This window comes from Hyperoodon ampullatus (assembly GCF_949752795.1).
Source record: "Hyperoodon ampullatus genome assembly, chromosome: 4".
In the NCBI taxonomy this organism is placed as follows: Eukaryota; Metazoa; Chordata; class Mammalia; order Artiodactyla; family Ziphiidae; genus Hyperoodon; species Hyperoodon ampullatus.
This window is the reverse complement of record NC_136917.1, coordinates 146395062-146411156: the sequence shown is the minus strand read 5'-3', so window position 1 is coordinate 146411156 and position 16095 is coordinate 146395062. Positions and strand designations below refer to the sequence as shown.

Genomic DNA, 16095 nt, shown 5'->3' with positions numbered 1-16095 from the left:
TCCTGAAGGCGGGCAAAGCTATAAGGAAACGAAGTAGTGGCGAGGCCCCGCACTACCAGGCAGGGCAGAAACTACAATTCCCAGCAGGCAGCGGGGCCGCAGACGGCGGCCGCGGAGGAGAGCGGGCAGCAGTATTCTGCCCGCGCGGCGGGGATAGAACGTTGATAGAGTTCGCGGGTCTAGCTGCTGGGGGCAGGAGCCGCACGCAGTGCGCCGCCGCGCGCCAACGCGGGAATCCAGGAGGCGGGCACCTCTGCAATTAATGCACGCATTTAAAACTCCCGAACCTGCGGACGCCATGCACAGGTAAACCGATTGCAAAAAGGGGCAGACATGAATGGACCGTCTTAATTCTTTTAGGCCGCGAATTTTGCTACTTGCTAATATTGTTAGTAATGCTGTAATGTGAATGGTTGCTTAGCCTCTTCTCTGGGAAAACGTGGATGGGTGGATGCTTTAGCGCGGTGATCAGCGTGCGATTTTATTTGGCTTCCCTTATTGGGCTTTCCGGCTGCTGTTTTCAATCACTGTATGATTACCCTCCCTCTTTCCTTGTCTGTTCCTTCCACTTTAAGAAATTCTTGAGGCCTTCTGCATGATCGTAAATCGAAAAGACTTTTCGATGTGTTCGATTTGTTTGGTTATTTTCTCTTTTATTCTTGGGAACTCGCCGCCGGCGCGTAGAAATGCAATTCAGTTAGCTGCTGTGAAAGTTTTCTGCAGTGCATAACTTGCAGCTTCCTTTAGGCCTACCTTGGAATTATTTACGGGTGTGTTTTTGAAAGGAACGTGGGGCTATTGTGCGTTTCTGCAGGAAACACCTCCAGGAGATTCCCGACCAGAGTAGCAACGTTACCACCAGCTTCACGTGGGGATGGGATTCTAGCAAGACTTCTGAACTGCTTTCAGGCATGGGGGTCTCCGCCCTGGAGAAGGAGGAGGTGGACAGTGAGAACATCCCCCAGGAACTGCTTTCAAACCTGGGCCACCCGCAGAGCCCCCCACGAAAACGGCTAAAGAGCAAAGGGAATGACAAGGACTTTGTGATTGTCCGCAGACCTAAGCTAAATCGAGAGAACTTTCCAGGTAAGGTATGAGGGTAAAACTATCAGTCCAGTAGGTGGTGGATTAAACTATTTTGTTGGTAAACCTTTGTTCAGGGGCCTTTAGGATGGGGCCCTTTTAAAATTGCTGAATTCTGAAGTTACTTTCCAAAGAAATGGGACAACTCATTGTCTCTGAAGTTTACAGAAATGTTGGTGTGTGTATCTCTTAAGGGGCACGACCGACTTTTAACCCATGAAAAGACACTCCATACTTTTTCTTTAGGAGGGACTCTGCCTGGTCAAAGGCCAGCTCATTGCCACTGACAACTGGGAACAAAGCGATGATCCTCTAGGATTCTTTTTGTTTATATTCTGCTACTCTGTAGCCCTGGTTGAGCTTTTTGCCGTAATCACTTTAGTTATTTGTCAAGGGTCTGCTAACGTGAATGTTGAACTAAGGGGAGGAGACTTATCTTCCCAGGTCCATTCCCAAGTGGGATTCTTCTGGATGCTCTGTCTTCATTACTAACCGTGTTATCTGTTCAGTTCCCCAACCCCAAAACCTGAAGGTTAGTCAGATTCCCACCATCCCCCAACATCCAACCAATCATTGAATCTCTCCCTCTTGTCTCCTAAATATTTCTCAGGCTGTCATCATCTCTTGCCTGATTACTGGAATGGACTCATAATTCCAGCCTTATCCTCCCCAGATCCATCCCCCAGAGCTAGAGTGAACTGATTAAAATGTAGAACTCACCCCATCATTCCGCTCTTAATAGCTCCCAGTTCCCAGGCTTCTCAAGCAGGTGAATAAATGCCTCCCAGAGTGGATCAGAGCCCCGGGAATACTCAAAGCCATAGGGTAAACATAGTGCATTGACCCGGGGTTATCAGTTTTTCTTGTTGGCAAGCCATGTAAAACATTAATTCAGCAAATATTTGCTGAGCACATTCTGTGTGCTAGGCATTGTTCTAGGTGCTGGGGATACAGCAGTGAGCAACACAAAGCATTTCTACCCTCATGGAGCTTCTGTTCTAGAGAGAGGATGCAGTAAACATAAATCTGGTGTGTAGTATATGAGAATAAGTGCTATGGCTAAAAACAAAAATAGAACAAGCCAAGAGGGATTGGAGGTCCTGAGGTGGGAAGCTGGTTTGCAGGATATTAAGGGAAAGCCTCACTTGGACAGTGAACTTTAAACAAAGGCTTAAAGGAGATGAAGGAATGTGCCATGCAAGTATCTTGGAGAAGAGAGCCCCAAGCAGAGGGAGCAGCTAGTGCAAAGACCCTGGGGCAGAGGAATGTTATGTTTGTTCAAGGAACAATAAGGAAGCCATATTCCCAGAGTGGATGAGCAAAGGGGAGAGTAGTGGGAGATGGGCTAGAGGTGCTATTGAGCAGAGTTGTGATGTGACCTTTTAAAAGGACACATTGATGTGTTGAGACTAAACTTTGGGGAGTTGAGGGTAAAAGCTTAGAGACTTGTCGAGAGGTGTGGGAGTAGTATAAGCAGCGGTCAGCTTCTGGATAGATCCTGACATTAGAGTGGACAGACTTAGGAGACTTTGAAATTGTCTGTAGAAGAGGTGATCATGGTCTAAACTGACATTGGGTGGGTCATGATGGAGAAGAAAAGACAGGGTCAGGAAATAAAGATGAAGTCTTGCAGATCCAAGGTAAATAAGTATATTCCTGAATTCCCCCATCTGGCTTTCTTTGAGGACGGTTGATGGGTTGGTTGGTTGCTCGCTTGCTTTAAAAACAAAAAATCTGGGCTTCCCTGGTGGCACAGTGGTTGAGAGTCCGCCTAACGATGCAGGGGACACGGGTTCGTGCCCCGGTCTGGGAAGATCTCACATGCCACAGAGCGGCTGGGCCCGTGAGCCATGGCCGCTGAGCCTGCGCGTCCGGAGCCTGTGCTCCGCAACGGGAGAGGCCACAACAGTGAGAGGCCCGCGTACCGCAAAAAAAAAAAAAAAAAATCTGTTTTTTTGGCTTTTGACCTTTTCTTTAGGGAAAGAGAACCTTCAAGTTATGAGGATCTATATTTGAGTTGGATTAATTAGAAAGGCAGTGAAGGATCGTGGTGAAATCAGGCACATCTGGCTTCGAATACCAACTGTGCTGTTTACCGAGCTTGGGAAGTTTTTTGAACTCTCTGTTCCTTAGTTTCTTTGTGAAATGGAATAGGAATACCCGCTTCATGGGTTACTGTGAAGATGAAATGAAAGAGTATACATAAAGCCCTTAGCATGCTGCCTGCACATAACACTCAACAAGTAAATCCAGTTAATTTGGTGGACAAAATGACACCCAGTTGAGAGGCTACTTCACTTGTCTTTCGTCCTTAAGTCCTGTTCGCCTGACCCTGTTCACGTAGATCTTTTTGCTTCAAAATTGAATGTCACTGCTATTTTTAGTGTCTGGAATGCAGCACGAGCAATTTGGTGCTTGACTAACCAAATGTGGTGAAAGACACTTCCTGCTAAGATGAGCAACTTTTGATGACTTTGTCCAGTGCTGATAGCTTCTGACATGGAGTGATGGCTGTGTGTCCTTCCACATTCACACACACAGGTGGAAATACAAATGACATTTTTAAAGCAAGGCATTATGGAAACAAGACAGAAGACCAAGGGATGGCTGCCGTCTTCTAGGAAATTGCAAGTCAAATTGAGGAGAAAAGAGAATACATAGTAAGAGAAGCTCACAGCAAAAGATGGCAGCTCATGCACTAGCAGCTGCTGAGTGGTTCAGGCAGCAGATGCTCTAGGAGGCCACAGGGAGGGAGCCCCTTGTGCCAGAATGACCCAAAGCTTCCATGATGATCCCAACTGGACGTAGACACGCTTCCTCCCTCTGCTCAGCAAAGCGGAGGCTCTGAGAAAAGAGAGAAGGATCTGGAAATGGTCCAGTCACTGAGTCTAGACTGTTAAAACTGACTTCAAAAATATATATTTATCTGAAGTGAGAGAAAAACAATCATGAGTTTTATGTTTGTTGTGACCTAAGAGAGAGGCAGGGAGGGAAACCAGTTCTATGCTGTGTCTGTGCGTGGAATTACGCACAGGAGAGATTGGTTAATTGGTGTGGAGGGGGAGGGACAGCTGGTGTAGAGGGTTCCCACTGGGCCTCCAGTGGTGCTGGATCATCATGCAAGCGAGTGTTGTCTGCAGTTGTCGGTGACAGGTGGCTAAGAGCGCTGCAGGATTCGGCTGGATCAGGCCACGCCTGCTTTCCCTCGCTATCTGATGACAGTGGCCCTGGGCTGTGTGAGTTGTTCTTGGTTCTTCCCTCGGCAGTCTCTCGTTTCTGCCGGCCCCAAGCCAGGCTCACATCTGGTGACTAAATCCTCTTCATCTGTTTAGTTTGGAGGACGAAAACGTTGTGGCCAACCCATATACCAGGACAGGTCTGATTGACCTCTGGGGTGAGTGTAGAAGGAGTCGGGAGGAGGAAATGGCCCAGTGATGAGGTCAGTCATGGACAGAAAGAGAACAACTGCATTTTATTCATGGTTGTTAAATGCCTGTCCTGGTCCCCTGTCTTCTGCACCCCCCACCTCCCCACCCCCGACCTCCCAAACAGGGCACAGCCATGGAAACGCTCTTGAACTGATTTGTTGATCAGCTCTCCCGTGGCTGTTAAACTGCTTCAGATTCCAAGCCCCACAGTGGCTTTCAGACTGGAGACTCCAAAGTTTAGAGCCTGCTGGTATCCCCAAGGGAACATGTTCAAAGTGCAAAATTCCAGAGATTCTGATCCCAGAAGTCCTGCCTTGAGCCTGGGAATCTGCTTTTCAATATCCCCAGGCAAACGTTGTTCCTCCTTTCTCTCCCTTTCTTTCTTTCTTTTTTGTTTTTTAATAACCAATAAGAAATATATTTTACATTGCAATGCGGGGTGTGTATCTAGAACCAAAATTTCACAAAACTAGATTTCTCCTTACTAAGATATTTCCTATTCTCTTCCATTCCATTCTTTCAAAACAATGCTCATCAAATAAATTGATTTCATGACTCACCAATGAATCTCAGCCCTTAGCTCCCAAAACTCAGCTCTGAAAGAGCCTTTACAGGACCCTCCCGAGCACCTTTCTTTGCCCTCTAGCTTCCTTTCATTCATTCAGCAAGTGCTGATGGAGCATCATTCTAGAGGTTGGGCATCCAGCAGTGAACATAACGGACCAAAGATCCTGCTCTCCTAGAGCTTGTACCCTGTGCCTAGTCCTCCAAATCCCCATTTCCATGGTTTCTTAGTTACTCTTCCCACATCCCAGCGTTGAGCATAGAAATATGGGGTTGAGAGGGGTCATCGAGGACCCCTGTTTTAGCTTTTTCCTGTTTTGCTTTTTTCAGTTTTGTCTAGCCAGCCAAAAAATAAAAATAAAAAACCCAGAATACCAAGAGCTAGCATAGTCTAGTGTTTTTCTTAATGATTTATAGGAAGAGGAAGGAAACCTCATCCCGGATGGCAGAATCTGTTTGTGGTTTCCCAGAAAGGAAGCATGGGTTGTTAATACTTAAAACAAGCTAGCAAAAGCATGAACATGAGGTGAGCCTCCACCCTTAAAAAACAAACAAACAAACAAACAAAAACCCCAGAAAACAGTAGACGTGAATACCTGTACCTGCTTTTGCGTCACGTATAATTGTTTATCTGTGCTTAAAGAGACGGGTGGCCTTAAGGATCAAAGACTGAGATGACTTTGGAGTTTGAATTTGCATCTGAGTATAGGGGATGTTCCAAGAAATAAACATGTCAAGTAAGATGTTACCTATACTGCAAAGTCCTAATGCATCAAAAACTCTTCAACCAGAACTGTTTCCAGAGGACTTCAAGAGGCATGGGAGGTGATGAGGTTACAGAAGTGGACAGCTGGCTTTACACCAGAGGAATAAGTGGTGATACTGGTGGCTGAGGGTGGTGACTAGCAAGTTTGTGAATCTGGCCAGTTTTCACCTTTCGTGGCCCCGAAGTATGTTGAACTGCTTCTATGTCGTTGAAGACTGGAGTCCATGGGGTTAATTCTTTTCCTTACTGTGCAGGTCTGGTGTGCAGCCTTGGAGGGTTTAGAAGAAGTGAGTGGAAGAAAGACCTGCTCTGGACTTTCTCATCCTCTCTGGGCAGACAGACCAGGCAGCAGTGTAGTCAGGAATCCAGGAAACAGGTGGTTGATGTTTTGAGAATTAAATATGGCAAGTAAAATTAGATTAAGCATATCCCAAGCCTGGATACCAGCCCCTGGGGCAGCTACATGAAGACAGAATCTGCCTCTTCTGCTGGAACAGCACCCAGTTTCAGGCTGTGAAACGCCCCCTGCCCCGCCCCCTGGCCTTCACCCCTACCAGGGGCCCTAGAATCAGTGACCGTGTGGTCCTGTGATTGGCTCCATGGAGCCCTGGGGGCTTGGCTGCTCGCAGAGGCTGTGCATTTTCTCGGCCGTTGCGCCTTCCATCTGCTCGCTGACTCGCTGAGCGCTCTCGGCATCTTTGTCTTGCTCCCTCTCCCATCTCCCCTCCCTCCCAAGCCCTGATGGATTCCTTTTTCCATAGCAAGTCAGATTGAATTCTCACCTTTTAAAACAACTTGTAGAAAATTACGTACTCAGAATAGGAGAGAGAATCCTAGGGTAGAAAGAGGGCAGGATTTGGAGTCAGACCTGGGTTTGGATTCCCAGTCTGCCATTTGCTGGTTGTGTGACCTGTCCCTTTAGTCACAGTTACATCTTCTCGTGAAGCCCCTCCCCCCCACCTCCAAGACTGCTCATGTGCTGACAGAGGACACTACCTGTGTCCCCGGCTTTCTGTCTTTAGCCTCATCCCCCCAAACACCTACAGGGCCGTGCCATTCCTTTGCAGGTACTGTGCTCCGTGCCACCTGGCCAGCCTTCAGACATCCTCCTCTGTGGCTCCGTGCCTTCGCCTCAGGATGTGGGGTTTGGAAACACACAGAAGAGACCCACGTTGGCCTCTTGGCCCTGCGACCTAATCGTTGATAGCACCTTGGTGAGGTTAATCAATAACCCCGCTAAGAGAAGTTTCCTCATCTATAAAACGGGATACTACGACTTAGGACACGGACACATTAGAATCCGTGTGCATTAATGTCTGAGACTTTTTAGGGCTCTCAGTAAATGGCAGTTTTAAATGTCAGGTTATGTTTTTGTTTATTAGTTTGTCTCCCACGGAGGCCACCAGGCAGGGACTGTGCTTACACACCCGTGCATGAGTTAGTCACCCAGGAATGTATATTGAAGTGGAGCCCTAGGCCAGCCTTGTCGTTTTACAAATGAGGAAACTGGTCCTAGGAGGCCGACAGTCTTGCCTGTCTATAAAATAAAGCCAGCATTCTTCTCTTGGGTGTCAGTCATTCCTTTATGTCATATCAGTTGAGTACTTTCTAATGTTCATCGCCAGGTTTGTCCTAGGCACCAGGTGTAGCAGTTAATCGGTGGAGGAAGGTTAACCAGTCACACAGGCACAGAATTAGCACATTCACAGTTTGCGTGAAGGCGGAGTCAAAGGTATAATGCATTGAGCAATGATGTAGTGAATGCCTGTTATGTGTTAGGTATTGTGCTGGGTGCTAGATGTGCAAATCTGGGTACGGCGGCTGTGGTGGTGACCTGGGAATGCTCCTCTGAGAGAGTGACACTTAAGCTGAGGTCTGAAGGATGGCTAGGAGTTGGGCAGGTGAAGAGGGACATTGCAGTGCAAAGCCCTCCTAATTCTAGACTTAGCTTGCTTGTGTGGCTTCATTGCCTGGCTTTGCCATCCTCGGAAAACATCTGCATTCATCGCTTGCCACATTTTCCTTCTAGCATTTGAATTACTGATCTCATATTCTAATTGTTCTTGATTTCTTATGTCTTTCTCATAAAATGGGAAGCATCAAGTTCATTAATTTATTTATTTCTTCTGCCCTACACTTCACAGCAAGCTTCCCTATTTCCTTTCCTCACCATCTTTGGTAGACAATTTGGTGTCCCATCCATAGCTCCTTGAAGGTCACCATTCCCTTTTTTTTTTTTTTTAACATATATATATTTATTTATTTATTATTTATGGCTGTGTTGGGTCTTCGTTTCTGTGCGAGGGCTTTCTCCAGTTGTGGCAAGCGGGGGCCACTCTTCATCGCGGTGCGCGGGCCTCTCACTATTGCAGCTTCTCTTGTTGCGGAGCACAGGCTCCAGACGCGCAGGCTCAGTAGTTGTGGCTCACGGGCCTAGTTGCTCCGCGGCATGCAGGATCCTCCCAGACCAGGGCTCGAACCCGTGTCCCCTGCATTGGCAGGCAGACTCTCAACCACTGCACCACCAGGGAAACCCCCGCCATTCCCTTTTATGCTGAAGGCTTTCTCTTCCATGTAGATGACACTGTTTGAGGGCTTTCTCTGGGCAGAGGTGCTAGGCAGTCAACATTCCTGCCCTCTCCCAGAAGCCACCAACCAATGACTGACAGCAGTTGGTGGATTAATGCCCCAGCACCTGTGCCCTTGGCTGGGACCACTCTGGGGCAGGTGCCATATGCTTCCCTGGAGTGCCCTGCAGATTTGAAGCCCAGTGGCCCATAGCGGTAATCTGCTTATTCACGTACCCAGATTGGCTCCCTGCCCTTCCATGCCTCGCTTCACGCTTTCCAGCACTTCTGAGGTCACTTCCCAAAGAAACTACTTTAGTTCATGTCCTCAGGATCTGCTTCTGGGGATCCCAAACTTGGGTAGAGGACAGTTTGGGGGTCTCAGTAAATCACACCAGGCAGCCCTTGTCCAAACCCTACCCCCACCGTGGATGTTTTCACGTAGGTGAAAATTCCAAGCAGCATTGAAAAGAAAAGGTTACAAGAGGAAAATGTACAGATTTCATGGAGAAAGGAGAGGAATAGAGGCAAGAAAGAGAAAGTCTGACTCTCCGCTGCTTAACCTCTTGTCATAAGTTATTTAATCTTCATAGTGAACAACTTTGCAAGATAAACCTTCTGATTCCCATTCCTGCAGATGAAGAAACCGAGCCCCAGAGGGATTAAGTAACTTGCCTAAGGTTCGTAGTCTTGGAGGCAATGTAGTCGAATTCTAGTCGAAGCTGTGCTCCTTCCTCAATCCGGTAGTCCTCACACTTGTGGCGGGGGTCAAGCACATGGTGTCAGGATGGTCTGTGCAGATTGTAGTAAAAATCTCAACACGTTAGGTTCGAAGTGACGTAAGTGTGATTTTTTTTTGCCTAATGAAATGCCAGCCTCTGATCTGTGTATGCAAGAAGCAGCAGAGGTCAGGGAGTTCAGAAGAGTTAATGGAAGAAAAACTTTTCTCCAATTTGCGGAGCAGGACAGGAGCCCTGTTGGAGAAGCTCTGTCCACACTGACCTTGGACCAGGAGCTGTGTGGCAGTGATGGAGGTTTGTTGGAGCTACCTGCCCAGAACATGGTCCAGGCTCAGCATGGATGATGTATCTGCCTTCCTCCGTCTGCTCCTAGGTTTCAGAGCCTCAGTCAGTCCTTTATTTTATTCTCTAGAGAGGGAGGGGCAGGGGTTCATTGAGCAGCTGCATCTCTCCTCCTCATTTTTCCATAGAGGCTACTTCCTTGACCACTGCTCCACCCCATACCCTGCACAGCACAGCACAGCACCCCGAACCCCACTGCAGCCCATGGTGATACTTGCTTGGAATTTCCTGTTTATCTATCTGTGTCTCTGAAAGTCTGAGCAGACAATGCCTTGTTCATCTTTGTCTGTAGAACAGATCCCAGCATATAGTACATGTTCAGTAAATATATGAATGGATGAATGTATCAGACATTGTGTCCTTAGAATACAAAGACTGTTTAAAAAAAGAAAAAAAATCGGGTTCTCATTCTCAAGAACTCATTGCCTTGTGGGGGCCTACACAGGTGAGTAAGCAAATAATGAAGTCGTGGTTAAAAAAGCCACCTGTTCTTGGTGATGTCATGGGAGGCCGTCCATAGGAGTTGGGGCATTAATGGCCATTTGATGTTAAATTAATAGCATTCGGGGGCGGACACAGCATGTACAGAGGCATTGAGATGTGACGAAGAATGACTCATTCTGAGAATTCCAAGTAGCTCCAAATGGCTGGAACATATTTCTAGATAATGAACCTAGAAAAATAAGTGGGGCACTGCCAGAAAGCTTTGAATTTCATGCTAAGCAGTATAGACTTTAGACTGAATATTCAAGGGACACCACTTGAAGGGTCTCATTGAGGGACGGGCATGGACGTTTTCAAAAGATTGCCCAGGAATAGGAGAAAAGAGTTGGACTGCCATGTTTATCACTCTCCTCCATGCTGTCTCCAGCTCTCCATCGTGTTCTCCATAGAGCCTGGTGTAATGTCCGTGTTCAGTAAATACTGACACCTTTTAAATGGGGAGGTGGGAGTGTTAGGTTTCTCCAGTGACACTGAACAAATAAGAGATACAGGGAGATTTATTAATAAGGGATTGGCTTGCGCAGTCCTGGAGCTGAAAAGTCCCAAGATCTTCAGTCCCAAAGACCTGAGACCCCGCAGAGCAGATGGTACAAGTTTCAATCCAGGTCTGAAGGCAGGAGGAGACCCAGGTCCCAGCTCAAAGACAGGAGAGAGAGACAGTTCTCCGTTCATCAGCCCTTTTGGTCTAACCTGGCCTTGGATTGGATGAGGCAAGCCCACAACTGGGGAAGGCAATCTGCTTCTCTCAGTCCATTGATCAAATGTTCATCTCATCCTGAAACCCCCTCACAGAGACACCCAGAATAGTGTTTAACCAAAATATCTGGGCACCCCCTGACCCAGTCAAGTTGATACTAAAATTAACCATCACAGAGAGGAGAGGATAGCGCTAGAATTGGTGGAGCAGATAAATTGGAGGTAGAGAGGGACTGAGAAGGCAAGTTATTGAACTCATCTAACCACTCTAAATCTAATCTAAGTATTTCTTTGGTGCATACTTATTTCCTTCTAGGCCATTGTCATGTTAACCCAATCTTGTGGGTTATTCTGTACATTCATATGTGAGAGTTTAATACTTGTTGAATAGCTGTTTAGAGTTTGCTTTTATAAGGCTAAGACAACTGGTTTTCCTGCATCCACCTTTTTCTCCCTCCAGTTTATTCTGCACACAGCAGCCAGAGTGATCCTTTTAAAACCTCCGTGAGATGCTGTCATTCCTGTGCTCAGAACCCCCTTCCGAGTCAAAGCTGAGGCTCCTCCAGCCCTGCCTGACCCGGCCCCGCCTCACCCCTCTGACCTCTTCCATCATTCCCGCAACTTGCTCACTCTGTTCTACACTGGCCTCCTTGCTGTTCCTTAAAACAGACATGCTGTTCCTGCACCTCGAACACAGCCCAGAGACTCACAAGGCTGGCCCCCTCTCTGTTCAGCCTTTGCTCAGGGATCACCGGCTCGGTAAGGTCTTCCCTGGCCTCTGTGCTCAGACTTTGAGCACTGGCCCCCGTACTCCCCATCCTGTCCTCTACCCCACGTAAGTTTTCTGCATAGCACTAATCAATTTTAACATATCATGTACTTTTTAACATATTGAACAATTTTTAGCATATCATCTAATATCATGTGATCGTTTCCTCCCGCCGGAATGTAAGTTCCATGAAAAAGTATTCTGTCTGTCTTGTTTTCTGCTTTCGCCCCAACACCTGAAACAATCCCTGGCATCAGAGTTAAGTGCTCAGTACATATTTGTTGAATTAATAGATGAGAACACCCTTTTGATATTGCACTTTTAGGTAAATTGACTTCTGAGTGCTTTCTGTAAACCTGAAAGAAGAGGGAGGAAGGTTCGTTTGCCTTTTAAATAAGGTCACTACTTGATAAACCCACCACTGAATCCACTTCAGAGAGAAGTGAGGCGTTCCTTAGCAACCAAAAGCATCGTGTTGTCTTAGACATTGCTGTCTGAGATCTGAGCAGTGTGGGGCTTGCCTAAGACTGGCTGTGGGCACTGAAGAGAAGAATGTTGTGAAAAGTATTCTTGATATCTTGATATTCTCTTTTCTCCTTTGCTGAGAAAGTATGGTACCCACTTCAGGGTACATAGACAGTGGGCAAACAGAAAAACATTTGTGAGGATGAGGAATTCATGTAGCACTAAATTCCCCTGTTTAAGCTACGTGTTGTATATGCTTTAAGTGCATGAAAAGGCTCAGTAGACTTGATAGGGCAAAAGAATGGTGATGGGAAGACACTTTTTTTTTTCTTTTTTTCCCCTCAAAGGTGTTTCATGGGACTCCCTGCCAGACGAGCTGCTCTTAGGAATCTTCTCCTGTCTGTGCCTCCCTGAACTTCTGAAAGTCTCCAGTGTTTGTAAGAGATGGTATCATCTAGCGTAAGTATTTTTCACCCCTTCTGCTATATGTGGAGGAGGAGAAAAGAAGGGTTATTTATTTATTCATTTGGGTCTGGTGAAACTGAAAACCAAGAAAAATACAGCAGCACAAAGCAAACTAGGTATCTTCTCCCTTTTATTAATAATCAGTGTCTTATTTCAGAGTGAAGGGAGGGAGCTACCGGAAGTGACTTCCCCCATTTCTGAAAACCTCCTTTCCCTGTATTCGGTGTAGCCCGTGTTTATCGGGCAACGTACCGAGAGTGAGGGGAGTGATGGGCGTGCGTGAAGGCATAGCTGCTGCCCACCCGCCGGCTGGGCTGGGCCGTGAGTGCAGTGAGAGAGAACTCGAGGCTCTGGCATTAGACCTGAGTGGGAAGCCAGCCTCTGCCGCTTAGGCTTTGGGGCACCTGAGCGAGGTTCTTGACACTTCTGAGCTTCAGTCCCGCCCGCCATATATTAAATGGGGGTGACGGTACCTTCAGGACAGCGCCGCTGTGAGGATGCGGTATAAAGATGCCAGGGCAGTGCTCAGCTCGTAGAAACGTTCAGCGCGTGGCAGCCGACAGTTGTTGGGGTTTTTGTTGGTTCAGGGGCAGCACTTTTCAAGTGTGGACGGTGAGCTGGGACGGCAGTAAGGGGCCAGAAGCGGGGGTGCGGGGGGGAGGGGAAATGACTGCCTTTCCATCTTCACCTTTTCTCCTACCCATTAACCTCTGGCCATGCTTTGCTTTGTGCTTAAAGGCCATCTGTCTCTCTTCTCCCTCCACACATCTAGGACTCTCGTTGTGAGACAGCAGGAGCCCCTACCCTTCCATTCACGGGTGTGCTGGAAATAAGACCCTCTAGGTATTTACAGGAGTGGGCTACAGTCGTCCCTTGGTATCCACTGGGTATTGGTTCCAGGACCTCCTATGGATGCCAAAATCCACGGATGCTCAAGTCCCTTATATAAAATGGCGTAGGACAGTCTGTCTCTGTATCCGGGGATGTGTGGTTGCTTGAATCCGCGAATGCGGAGCCCGTGGATAGGGAGGGCTGACTGTATCTGCTTAGAAGAGCCACAGAGAGGTCTGTACACCTGAAATACTGGAGCAGGTAAATGGTGGTTGACTTTCACTTATCCTCGCCCAAGTGACCCCATCTTGATTTTCTTTTTTCCGCCAGCTGTCCTCTCCATGCAGAGTCTATTAATCTTCATTTCAACTGTCATAAAAGTTATAACTGACATTTATTAGGCACTTGTTATATGCCAGGCACTGCAGTCCTGCCTTCTTAATAAGAGAGGTTGAATAACATGTTGACAATTTGTGTAGAATTATTTTGAAGCTCTAGCCAGTGGTCTGCAAGCAGTATTAAAAAGTAAAATTCTTGTAGATATTTAAAATGTCTCCTCATGGGCTTGATCTCATGTTTTCTTTTTTGTTAAATTGAATTAATCTCTGGGTATTAAAGCTTTATCGTGTTTTTTCGTACATTTTGGCACCTCGTTTTTGCTTCAGAAACACTATCTAAAATCTAAATAATATTTTTACCTTTTTCCTTCCCATTAGTTCATATGTATATACCTATATTTTTGTGTGTATATATTTTTTAAGCTTTTAAGGTATTATAAAACAGAGCTGAACTATGACTTTTTCCTAATAGATATCTGATAACTATGTCTCATAATAAAGTTGTAAAACCTTTCCTTCTTTTAGGTACATTTACACGTTTGTTAGGGTAATAGAGGTAGCCTGTTCATGCTTCACAAAAACGGCAAGTGGGATCATTTGGGCCATTTTGAACCTATCTACTCATTCGATAATCAGTTGAGTGATTTGCACAATCATTTTTAAAGTTATCGAATTGATTTGAATCCTGCAATTGTATTCTCTGGTTCTAGATCATTTCATTGCACCTGATAGCATTGAACCAGCTAAATTAGAAATCCATATAAAGAGGAAAATAAAAGCTTATCCGTGATAGGGCCAAGAGCTATTCAATAATGCCTTTAAAATATCATAGGTAATTGTATAGTCAAAAAGAAAGATGCCTTCGGAATTTGCTTCAAGGCGATTTAGTGGCCGTGTCCTCACGTTAGTAACGGTGTCAAGGGCCTCCAGTAACCAGTGCCCCGGCTTACCAAACACAGCACCTCCTCTTTTCCAGGTTTGACGAGTCTCTCTGGCAGACCTTAGACCTCACGGGCAGAAACCTCCACCCAGATGTGGTTGGTCGGCTGCTGTCTCGAGGGGTGGTTGCCTTCCGCTGCCCACGATCGTTTATGGACCAACCGTTTGTTGAACGTTTCAGGTAAGAAAGGAAAATCCCTGGAAAATCTTGGGATGGAAAACAGATCAAAATGTCTTTTTTCCTATATTCAGCTGTATGCCCTATGACAGGTCATCTGTGCATAATGGAGAGTTAGTTGCATATCTTGCCGTGTAGCCTTTGTGTTGAAACATGGCACAGGTTTCAGTGACATCATTCCCATTTTAACTCAGGGTTGCTCTTGGGCTCTTCCCAGGGTCTTAGATGCACTTGGGGTCCTCAGTTGATGGGTGTCTGGAGTCTCATGAGGCAGGAGCCAAGCAGAGCCCTCACCAGCAGCTGCAAGGCAGCCTAGCTATTTCCCCACTGCCCTTTTTTTTTTTTTTTTTCGGTACGCGGGCCTCTCCCTGTTGTGGCCTCTCCCGTTGCAGAGCACAGGCTCCGGACGCGCAGGCTCAGCGGCCATGGCTCACGGGCCCAGCCGCTCCGCCGCATGTGGGATCTTCCCGGACCGGGGCATGAACCCGTGTCCCCTGCATCGGCGGGCAGACTCTCAACCACTGTGCCACCAGGGAAGCCCGGCATAACCTTTTTGTCATCCACATCCAGCTCCTTCTCACGGTGCCCATTAATTAATTTTCTATGTGGGACGATATTGGCACAACACCTGGACTTGGCAAAAAATGTTCTTGAATTTTAAAACAAACGAGGGTGGGAATTAGCTAGTAGCAACTTATTTTATGACCAAAACTATAGCTAATATTTGAAATGCGTATTTAGGGTCTTGTCTGTGATGGACTGCCCAGGTGGGGAGGAAAAGGGGTCAGATGTGATCTGGATTTGCTGGTGTGAGCTACCTTGTGGAACCTCTTTTTATTCCTTCTGTGTTCAGCCCTTTTCGTGTACAGCACATGGACCTGTCGAACTCGGTGATCGATGTGTCTACCCTCCACGGCCTTCTGTCTCACTGCTCCAAGTTGCAGAATCTCAGCCTAGAAGGCCTACGGCTTTCGGATCCCATTGTCAAGTGAGTGGCAGCCAGGAGTGTGTCACAAAGGCAGTTTTGTTAATTTTGTTTCCTGAGTGTACCTGGGGTGTCCTGTCCATATCCAGATGGACTCAGAAAATATCCAGTGCAGTGTTCCAGCTTCTGCAAAACTTTCCAGGACTCACCTAGGCAACCAAAGTTTGCATGCTAACTATATTGCCAGGGCTCGTGCTAGGTTCTAGACATACAGGGATGAATCAAGGCATGGTCCCTCCCTCATTCATGGGAGAAACAAGTAATTACAGTGCTGTGTGTTTGTTAGGTGCGTTGGCGAATATGTGGCAACACACAGAGACCTAATTAAACTTCGAGAAGGCAGCCTTCTCAGAGGAAGTGACTCTTAAGCTGAGTATTGAAAATATGTAGGTAGGAGTTCTTCCCATGATACGGGGAAGGAAGCAGTCTGGTTGG

The 16095-nt window shown here is 46.8% G+C and overlaps 1 protein-coding gene across 1 annotated transcript in view; it reads left to right on the top strand.

Annotated features, from left to right (window-relative positions):
• Positions 1–262: 262 nt before the first annotated feature.
• The window catches only part of SKP2 (S-phase kinase associated protein 2), a gene marked incomplete at both ends in the record, with an annotated part of 30994 nt that continues 15161 nt past the window's right edge, over positions 263–16095 (top strand). Inside the window, 5 exons of the mRNA XM_079703255.1 lie at positions 263–306; positions 815–1086; positions 12272–12383; positions 14535–14678; positions 15529–15663. Coding sequence (XP_079559381.1) covers positions 263–306; positions 815–1086; positions 12272–12383; positions 14535–14678; positions 15529–15663 — 707 coding nt within the window. The remainder of the gene's footprint in view (positions 307–814; positions 1087–12271; positions 12384–14534; positions 14679–15528; positions 15664–16095) is intronic.